An 11,647-nucleotide genomic window follows, 5' to 3' on the forward strand; every position below is an offset into this window, starting at 1 on the left:
AATCTCCACCGCGACCTGTGACGTCGACGGCCTTGGTGCGGCCGTCGTCGCCCTCGCTGATGCTGAACTCGACGGACTCGCCCTCGCCTAGGGTTCTGTAGCCCTCGGATTTGATCGAGGATTGGTAGACGAAGAGATCCTCGCCGCCGCCGTCAGGGGGGAGAGAGGAGACCTAAACCCTAGATCAGATCTAGGGCTTCGACGAGAGAGGAGAGATAGAAGTTTGGCGCTGAGGGAGAACTTGAGAGTCGGTATCGGGGGGCTGAGAAATGTGATCGGGATTTGGTAAATAACAAGGGGCTGGGTGGGATTTGAAATATCTGTATCTGTGCTTTTAATTTCTCCTATCTCAAATAATTTGATTTGAAATCTTAACCTAACTGAAGGTCCAAACTAGAGATTTGGATTTGAAATACCCTAAATTTAAAATCCAGCGCCCAAATCCAAGTTCCCAAACGCAGCCAAAAGGTGTTTTCAGATTTCCGTCTCACTTTCCCCCAAATCAACCCCGATCCCTTTTCTCTCCCTCAACCCTAACTTCGTCGCCTCCGCTCCAAATCGGTCCGACGCAACCTCCGACCTCGCTGAAGCCTCCGACGAAACCTCCGACATCGCTGAAGCCTCCGATTCAACCTCCGACCTCGCTGAAGCCTTCGACGCAACCTCCGCTCCAAAGCGGCGCAGCTCCGACCCTCCGTCGCCGCCTCCGACCCTCCGACACTTCCTCCGACGCTTCCTCCGACATCGCTGAAGCCTCTGACGCCTCCAACAATTTCGATTCTGACGCCTCCAACAATTTCGATCAAGGTCGGTTTTTTTCCTCGTTTATTGCTGAAAGAATAACTGTGATATTTGTTCCCCTTTTACGTTCCAATTATTTACTAATAACTGTGAGATTTGTTCCCCTTTTACCTTCCAATTACTTGCTAAACACACCAATCAAAACTGGAAAAGTGTGCTGATTGTGGCTAAGGAACTATATTTGACTAGGGTTTTGGTATGGAATATACCTCTTTCAACAAAACTTTTTACTTTTATTAGTTTCTGTGGACCAAAGTATGTGAATTAAAGCAGTAAAACTATCAAATTGGATGTCTTATAATTAATTAAAATGAAAAATGTGGGAGATTAGAATGGTGATCTGATTAGGAGAAATCCTGTCAAACTTGGATTTTCTATAGTTTGTAAGAATAGCGACTTGCTTCTGATTGATGCCATGGATAAATATTGAACTTAAGATTTCTGGTTCAAAGTTTGGTCATCCTTGTCGAGAGGAATGAAGTATACAGCGATCAAGTTCTAGATGTGCTAGATACGCAGAATCTAGTGCCATTTCCAGTTCAAAGTTTGGCCGGACGACGGCCGGAGGTGGCGGCCGATGACGAATGACGGCCGACAAGTGGTTGGTGGTGGGGAGCGGCAACGGGCGAGAGTAAGGTTTAATTGGTTGGATGTCTATCATAAACTTTTAAAATGATGTTTTGGAAACATTTTTGAAAAATAAACACCATGACATGATGCTTTTTTAAAAAACACAACAAAAAAACGCTTTGGTTACCAAACATAGTATCCTTGCTCTATTTGAACTAAGGACAATAATAATTTACATGCCCAAAATAAATATTGGGCTTCGACCTCTTCACATGGAAATTAAGTATACCCTATGTTGTAACGCTCGTGAAAGTACTTCAAATGTTACAGCCATCCAAAATTAGTATAGGAGACCTCAGTGTGGCTGTGCTACTTTAGACTCAAACAACAGGACGTGCATGCTTCACATAGACTTGATGCGCCTATATAGAGACATTTGGTCTGTTGGAAGAAGGGGAAGCACCATTGTATTTCCCTCGAGAAATTTCATGCTAAATAACAAGTCCGAGAAGCGCAAAATCAAGTGGACTTACAATTTGAACCAAGGACAATAACAATTTACATGCCCAAAATAAATATTACTCGTAATCCTTGCTCGATTTGAACTAAGGACAATAATAATTTACATGCCCAAAATAAATATTGGGCCTCGACCTCTTCACGTGGAAATTAAGTATACCCTATGTAGTAACGCTCGTGAAAGTACTACAAATGTTACAGCCATCCAAAATTAGTATAGGAGACCTCAGCGTGGCTGCGCTACTTTAGACTCAAACAACAGGACGTGCATGCTTCACATAGACTTGATGCGCCTATATAGAGACATTTGGTCTGTTGGAAGAAGGGGAAGCACCATTGTATTTCCCTCGAGAAATTTCATGCTAAATAACAAGTCCGAGAAGCGCAAAATCAAGTGGACTTACAATTTGAACCAAGGACAATAATAATTTACATGCCCAAAATAAATATTACTCGTAATCCTTGCTCGATTTGAACTAAGGACAATAATAATTTACATGCCCAAAATAAATATTGGGACTCGACCTCTTCACGTGGAAATTAAGTATACCCTATGTAGTAACGCTCGTGAAAGTACTACAAATGTTACAGCCATCCAAAATTAGTATATGAGACCTCAGCGTGGCTGCGCTACTTTAGACTCAAACAACAGGACGTGCATGCTTCACATAGACTTGATGACCTCAGCGTGGCTGCGCTACTTTAGACTCAAACAACAGGACGTGCATGCTTCACATAGACTTGATGCACCTATATAGAGACATTTGGTCTGTTGGAAGAAGGGGAAGCACCATTGTATTTCCCTCGAGAAATTTCATGCTAAATAACAAGTCCGAGAAGCGCAAAATCAAGTGGACTTACAATTTCGTAATGGGCTTTTGGATCTCAAAGTGGAGCTTCCAAACAAATTTGCAGCAAACACTTGAGCAGGCCGCATATATATGACTCGAAGGTTCCTTGGCTCACACCTTACTGCGCCCGTGTTTTCTCTTAGGGCCTGTTTGTTTCCCCCAAAAAAAGGGGAAATCAAAGAAATGGAAAACTATTAAATCAAAGAATTGTTTTGGGAGTGTTTGGTTTGCTAAAAAAAAGAAGAAATCAAAGAAATGGAGATGAGTTGTCACCTTATTATAGGGTGATGTGAGTGATTTTTTAAGAAAACTTGTTTTGATGTTGTTTGGTTGGCGGAAAAAAAATAAGGAAATGAATTATAAGAAACCAATTTCTTAAAAAAGTTTGTTTGGTTCTTTCTTAACAATAAGAAAATAGATGAGATGAGATGAGCTGTCATTGTATTATTGGGTGATGTGATCCAAGATTAAGAAAAGCGTTTTCACAACTTTTTGGGATGAAAACAAAGAAATGAAATGTTAATGAGATGAGATGAGTTGTCACAATCTTATTGGATGATGTGGGTGATTTTTAAATATGAGATGAGATGAGTTGAGTGATGTTGTTGATGAAAATAATATTTTATTAGATGTGGTGGATGTGATGGATGAGTTGTTGGATGAAAATAATATTTTATTAGATGTGGTGGATGAGTTGTTGGATAAAAATAATATTTTATTAGATGTTGTGGGTGAGTTTTAGGGATGGAAATGTGTGAAATTGTACTTTTTGAGATTTCTTGCTTTTCATTTTTATTTTTCGGTTTTTTGGGAAATAACCAAACATGCCCTTACCAATAAAACCGATGAAAACAAAAAAGAGGGGAAATAGAGAGAAGATCGGCAGAGGACTTTGGTTCTCCAACATAAATATTCTTCATTTAAATCTATTATAAAAAATGATTTTTCATAATATAAACTTATCATTTTATAAGAAGCGGGTTTCTCCAATTTATAAATTTGTTGGGGTTTTATGCAAAACACCCAAGCTTCGGGAGGGTTCTAAAGACTTTACCCAAACTTCTTGGGGATTTGTATGCCAAACCTTCTTATTTGATTTTTGGACAAATTTTCAAAAACAATCTCTTTCCATATTTAATTCCAAAAAAAGACTCATTTCCACAATATTTTTAAAAATCGACATGGTTTCAGCCTTGGCGCTTAAACCGGGTCAGTTTTTGTGAAAAAAACTTCAGAACCCACACGGGAGTTCATGTCGGTTTTTAAAAATACTAGTATGGTGCACGTGCGTTGCACGTGTAAATACTTTCATGTTTATATGTAGCCCTATAATTTTTATTGCATTAATTAAATTTTTTTCTACTTGACATATACATGAAAGATGTCATAGATAATATGTATTATTTATGATATAAATAGATGTTATAGGGTTATAAATAGCATAATAAAAAACACTAATTTGGCATATAAAAAACCAGTATATTGATCAAAAAGACTATAAATAAATGAAGTAAACGGAATTATTTAATTATATGTTCACTTAATGTAGCATAATCAAATTTTATTTAAGTTTGATATAAATAGACAGAAAGGAGCTCAATTTTAGCAGGATTAATAAACTTCAAAAGATGCATCTTTGTCAAACTGTAGAGAGCCATAGGGAATCGGAATGCAGCAAAGCAATTTGATCTATAATAGCTAGAGTCTATGACCTGCAAACAGAACTGAATCGAGCATGATCAGGCATCATAAATTTATGGAAGATCAAACCTAACTATAAATGTTACATAAATGGGGAAATTACCTTTGAGATCAAAGATAGTCCGTTGCATTGTAAATAGTTAACAACTTAGTTAACAACTTTAATACACATTTTCGCTGCATATTAGAATATTGTGTTAGATAATAATTGTTTGAAAGTTAATTTGTACAAAATGTGCATCATAGAATGAAAAAATAATGAGTCATGAAATTGATGAGTTGATTTACCTTTGAGGCAATAATACTTCTGGATACACAATATTTTTTGCGTATGTTTTTTTTGTTCTTCTTGTTTGGTCAACTTTCACTAATACCTTAGTTGTTCTCATTGATATCCCCCTTGATAATGCAACATATAATTGACCATGTGAGAATACATGGTGTGGCAAATAAACTCCAACATAAGGTATTGTTTGTCCCTGCGCTTTGTTTATTGTCATTGCAAAACATAGTCGGATTGGAAATTGTTTTCTACGAAATTGGAATGGATAACCCTCATTTTCAGCTGGAGATAATGGTATTCTAGGAATCATGACATTTTGACCAGAATGTTGACCAATTGTGATTTCAGCATGGATAACATTATGTTCATATCCTCTACAGATCATTCGTGTGCCATTGCACATTCCATTAGATGGATCAAGATTACGTAACAGCATGATCGGACAATTTCTTTTAAGAATCAATTTGTGAGGCGGGAGTCCATTCGGCATTAAGGTGTTCAAGAACTCTTCTTGGTAATAATTATTTGTGTCATCTACTGCTTCATCAAAGCTAAAGAATGTTTTAGCTTCTCCAGGAAATAATGCAATTAATTTTTTATTAAGTCCATCAACATACTCATTCCTTGTTGAAAGAATAGCAAGTTGTGTCATGTATTCAGCTGATGATGAATTTGATTGTAATGATGGAAAGATAGCATCAATCAAATTTTTTTCAGAGTTTTCATCATTGTCATATTCTACTACCATTTCATGTGGAAGAAGTATCAAATTCTCATCTATTGTGGGTTCCTCTCCATTCCCAACGCGCAATAAGAACTCTCCAAATACTTGATCAGTTCTTGCTCTCATATTAATAGTGAGAGATAATTTCTCCATTTTTTTCCCAGAGATATGATTTCACAAGACTTGCATTGATTGTTTCTGCTCTAGTGCCCCGTGGAACAACTGGTAGAACTTGACGAAAATCACCTCCAAACACGACTACTTTTCCACCAAAAAATCTTTTGTCACCCATTACATCCCTCAATGTTCTGTCAACCGTCTCAATCGCAAATCTTTTTGCCATAGGTGCTTCATCCCATATTATAAGTGATGCCAATCGTATCAATTTTGATGTTCCATCCTGCTTTGATATATTGCACATTGTAGTTTCATTAGCAGTAATTGGAATTTTGAAGCGCGAATGTGCAGTTCGCCCTCCTGGCATTATTGCTGCAGCCACTCCTGATGTCGCTGTTGCTAATGCTATCATCTTTCTTGATCTTAGATTTGCAAGCAATGCACGATAAAGAAAAGTTTTACCTGTTCCTCCCGGACCATCCACAAAAAATATTCCAGATTTTTTTTTGTTGACTCTATCTAATATGATATCGAAGGCTTGTTTTTGCCTTGGGTTTAACTTTGATTGAGCATGAAAATCTTCAAATGGAATGTCTATCTCCCTTTCATCAATAATTTCTCTCGGTAAAGTTTGACATTGGTCAACATCATCATGTATCAGTAATGGTAGATCATAATCTGCAATATGTTTACCCATACTCTCAAGGAATAGACTAATGCTTTTTAATGTCCATGCAACACGAGCTGGTAGCATGTATTCATCTACTCCTCCCTTGAAATCTTCTGCCATCGCTTCAAAATGATCGTTCCATAATTTTCTTACATTTGATGGTTGGCAATAAACTAAAATAATGGCAAATAATCTCCGTAGTGCATAAGGCATTTGGAAGGTAGTGGCCTCAACTAAACAATCAGAAATACTATCATCAGCTTCTAGTAATCCTCTTTTTTGTGCAGCTTCCTTGAAGGACTTATATGCAATACCATCAACTGTTAAAAGATATTCCCATGAAGTAGGGCCCCTCACATGATTTAACAATAGACGTAAATAATATCTCTCTCCTTCTTTTGGGTTTGCAGCGTTTATACGACCAATGACAAGTTTGTGCTTTCGATCAGACCAAATCTTTGCTTGGTTACTCCACACGTAGTGTTCAGGAAATTCGACGTATAGAAATTTCCTTGCATTTTCAGTTGTTGTGCATTTTGTGAAGAATTCAGTGAGCATAGTTTTTGATGATCTTTCTGAACCTATTACATCACGAAGATCTCGATGTTGCCAATAACAAATTGATTGCTTATCTGGAAGATGTAATTGAAGACTAATGACTGGAGGAGTAGTTTCATTCATCTTGAATTCATACATTCTCCAAAATGCTTCTTGCGCTGACACCCACCGTCCATCTTGGAAATGTTTTATTTCATCAAACTTATTTTGCTCTTCGTTGTGTGCAAGGTAGATAGAGATCTTGTCGTGCCCTTTATATATATATTTATATAAATATTTGATCGCTTTTACACTTGAGCAGACCTCAACATTAATGTGGCAATTGTACCTGTTAAGAAGATATGACGATATCATATTTAGAGATTTTCTCACATAGTATATTTTTTGTTGAAATGTTCTCATAAATAATAAACTTTAAAGCTATTATGAAGATTGTACCTGGTAAGGAGATATGGATTATAAGGAACAACCCATTGGTTGTTCAACTCTGCTCGACGTACACATACTTTTCTACCATTATTTCTCCTCATGTAAATTGGATATGAATCTTTACCAACTATTGTCTTAGAGGAAAAAGGTCGTGGATAATGATGTCTACATTCTTGATTAACCATGCAAGGGTTGTCCATGCGCATGCATCATATGTTTGACAACCATTTCATGAAGTCTTGGATGAGTAGATACATCTAAGATTTCTGCTGAAATATATTTATTGAACTGGTCAGGAGTTAAGATTTTGCAATCTTCTTTCAATATAACCAAGATATGAGCATGTGGAAGCCCTCTTTTTTGAAATTCGATCACGTACACATGCGCTCCAACTCTTCCAAAGACATTCTTTTTGAAGAGTTGATCTTTTAGGTCTTCAAGTTTTGAACGGAATACGCGCGATGTCAAATCAGGTCTGTCTTGAGCAACTTGTCCCATTAGAAGTTCGTCTTTTATTTCTTTCCAATCTGGATTACAAGTCATCGTAATAAAAATATCTGGTTTACCAAACCTCTGAACCAAAGCCATTGCATCCATATACCGACGCCGCATGTCTCTTGGTCCTCCAATGAAAGATGCGGGTAAGATAACCCTTTGCCCAACTTGATCACCTCGAGTTTCACCGGTGGTTAGACTATCCACTATTCCTTGATACACTTCAGCTCTTATTTCAGATTGTTTGTTCCGAAAGTAATCAAGTCTAGTTGTCTCAAGTTTGATATACATGTCTACTACAAATTGTTGTAACAATCTTCCAGCAAGCAAAAACACAGATGATTCTGATTCTCTTATTTGTAACTTGTAGCAATAATATTCTCTGCATGAAACATGAGATTGTTTTGGCATAGTGACACCTATATGGAAAAAAATTTATTAACATTTAATATATGAAGAAATATTATTGACCACAAATGTTAAAATAAGTATATTTATGGGTAATTTACCTGTCTGTTCTTGTTGTAATAGTTCATGTACCGATGAGAATCGAAATTGACTTGAATTATTGTTTTGTTTGGAGATGGAGCAATCAATTTTCATGATATTTTGATGCCATCCGGATTCACCTTTTGGAAATAAAAGCGGGTATTGCAATGGATCATAGCAACCATAATAATGCTTCACATAATGTCTTTGACCAGAGTGTTCATGAATCACAATCTCCCTTTCAAATGGAACATTTGAATTATTCCCTTCAATCCATATGGCAGCAACTTCATTGGATGTTGGTGTATTATAGACCCGTTGATCAAGCTTGGTATTTGTAGCAATACAAACACGGATATCTTTGAATGATTCAAGATCTCTCAATGAACGAAGGAATATAGCATATGGATTATCTTTCAAGATTTCCATCACCATTTTCATAACGTCCTCATCAATTATGTTATTTTGTAATATTTTCATCCGATTGTGAAGCTCATTATCACAACCATGAAAGTACAATTAGAAAAAAGTAGGTTTATCTGTGTTTGGTATCAAACCCGGTAAATGATGGTAAATTTGCCCTTGTGCTCGAAATGTATAAACACCGTTCGTCGATGATGCCAAACATTTATCAATAGTAGCTCCAAATGAGGTGAATGAGAATAGACTATTGTATTTTCGGATATTTTTACGGAACTCTATTGCTTTTGTATTGTTGGACGTGAACAATGAGTAAAGAGTTGGATGGACATGCGTTGAAGCCAATTTGATTCGTCCATTATCGCAGCAAAATGTTGGCACTTCATGTTCAAATTTCTTTGCTCCACAATGAATACAGTGCGGGACTACTTTCATTTGATGTAACTCTGAGCAGGAAGGATTATAGAATGTGTTTCCTATAAAATAAATTAAGCGATTAGTATTTAATTTTGTATACCATGAGTTTTATCTAATTTTAGTGTGTTGAATATACCTTGAAATTGATATTCTGATTGCGTAGCACGAAGTAACCACTTCACTCGTCGTTTAGCGGGACTATGATGATCATTCAAGGCACTGAGACTTGATTCACTCCTATTTTCAATGGATCTATTTATATAAGAATTTCGCTCTTCTTGAGTGAGATTGGTATAATAATCTTTGAAGTAATTATTCCGCTTTCGCTTTCTTGAGGTCTCTCCATCTGCAAATTTATATTTAAATTTATTGATAATTACATTTTATAATTGAAGGAAACATTTTAGATATTAAGAACATAGTTCAAACCTCTATCAAAAGTCATCTCTGGTCTAGTCTGTTGAAATAAAACACATGCAAAAGCAATGTAATATAAGTAACTGTATGGAACAATTTATTCATATATACATATGCAGAATGAAGGAAATTTAGTCTGGCGATGAGCGAGAATTTTCAAGTATCATATTATGACTTGGTAATTCTCATAATGTGAAGTTATTTTGCTGTATATATGGAAATTAGATATCAATAAAATATGAAAATTACATGAATTAATTACATTTTCATATTACTGTGATGAAGATGTGATACGAATTTTACATATTGCATTGTGCTGTATATATGCTAAGTTAGCTATCAAATTATGGTATGAAATGTGCAAAGCACGTGTACCTATCCAAAAATATTATGATGTGGATATAGCTAAAAAAATATATAGAAACTCCCAAAATAAAAATAGAAATATTATTAAAAACGTATACCTCCTTTTCTCAAAAGTGGAATGCTTGCTCCTATGCCTCTACCAGGTTCTCTTCAAGCTTAAAAATAAATATTATTACTTTCTCATACTTAGCAATAGACTTTTCGATAAATATATACTTCTTAAAATAACATAACTAACTTGGGAGAAATTTACCTTCTTAAAATAACATAACCAACTTTGTAGAATCGTAGACAGGCACACATTCGTGGGGGTCCCAGACCACTCGAATAGAGAGGTCCCAGACGACTCTAATAGAGAGAAGGTATTAAGATGTGTTTTCCTTGTGAACTGGGGCTAGATGTTGGAGAAAATATATTAATAAACTTTTTTCTAATAGAGAGAAGAGATATTAAGGTTATTGGAGGTTTAGAGTTTGGATGAGTGATTGAACAATTTTCTGGAGAGAAGGTGAGTAGGATTTATACAGATATGAATGCAATTCAAATATTTTGAGGATATTTAGTTAAATATTTGGAATAAATTTTAATTTAAGAAATGTGTTTCATTAGGTAAGAAATTTTGTAAAGAAAAAACGTTTTGTATATTTATTGTTACTTACTAATTATTTGCTAGCCAAAAATAAAAATGGTTTAGCAAATCCAAAAACGTATTGCTCTCCCTATTTATTCTTATTTGGTAAGACTTGACTTAGAACATAATTATGTAGTAATAATGACTTGCCAAATAATTATTAAGTAATGAAATTATCATTAATAAATATTATTACTTTCTCAAAACGTATACCTCCTTTAGATGAACATCTAATGTAAATATTCAGAATTTAAACCATTATACAGGTAGCCCATGGACTTTCTATGTCTTCTTTTTTTTATGATTCTGCAAATCTTGTGTTTTATCTTTTGGATTTTGTTAGATCAAGAATTATTATTTTCCTTGCTGATTGAGTAAAATTTTCCTCATGATAAATCATTCTCATATTGATTATTAGTAACTTTTCAATCTGGGGACTCTCTTTATCTCAACATATATTGACAATGAGCTGATATTCATCGTGTATGTTATTAATTAATGACAATGAGCTTACGTGCATTTTTATGTTATTAATACAATTGATAACGTGTATGTTATTAATACAATTGATAACGTGCATTGAGGTAACGTTATCAATACAATTGTTATCAATACAATTGTTTGATTTGAAGGATTTAAAGAAGTATGACTTATATATGAATGCATGTATTTTGTGTGTGCATGTATGTATGTTGGAGGGCACTTTGGGAAGAAATGTTTTAACATACCAACACACTTTTATAATAGCGTGCGTGTATCGTGCGTGTATTAAAACAATTGTATTAATAACATAAAATTGTATTGATAACGTGCATTGAGGTAACATTTTTAAGATAGTGCATTTTTATGTTATTAATACAATTGATAACGTGTATGTTATTAATACAATTGATAACGTGGACATGAATTGTAACATAGTATGCATATATTTTAATGTATGCATGTATGTGGTATGTACACATGTGTTTGATTTGAAGGATTTAAAGAAGTATGACTTATATATGAATGCATGTATTTTGTGTGTGCATGTATGTATGTTGGAGGGTACTTTGGGAAGAAATGTTTTAACATACCAACACACTTTTATAATAGTAATAGATAATAGATGTACACATGTGTTTGATTTGAAGGATTTAAAGAAGTATGACTTATATATGAATGCATGTATTTTGTGTGTGCATGTATGTAT

At 35.0% G+C, this 11,647-nt stretch overlaps 2 protein-coding genes across 2 annotated transcripts; both read right to left on the reverse strand.

Annotated features, from left to right (window-relative positions):
* Window positions 4,307–5,575, reverse strand: LOC109832529. Its single transcript, XM_020399877.1, has 2 exons — window positions 4,817–5,575; window positions 4,307–4,453 (listed from the first exon to the last, which is right to left on the reverse strand). Exons 1-2 carry the CDS (start codon window positions 5,573–5,575, stop codon window positions 4,307–4,309), a joined length of 906 nt encoding a protein of 301 aa, XP_020255466.1.
* Window positions 7,401–8,642, reverse strand: LOC109832530. The gene is made up of 2 exons (XM_020399878.1): window positions 8,228–8,642; window positions 7,401–8,137 (listed from the first exon to the last, which is right to left on the reverse strand). Exons 1-2 carry the CDS (start codon window positions 8,640–8,642, stop codon window positions 7,401–7,403), a joined length of 1,152 nt encoding a protein of 383 aa, XP_020255467.1.

Source organism: Asparagus officinalis, chromosome 3, assembly GCF_001876935.1.
Source record: "Asparagus officinalis chromosome 3, Aspof.V1, whole genome shotgun sequence".
Classification (NCBI taxonomy): Eukaryota; Viridiplantae; Streptophyta; class Magnoliopsida; order Asparagales; family Asparagaceae; genus Asparagus; species Asparagus officinalis.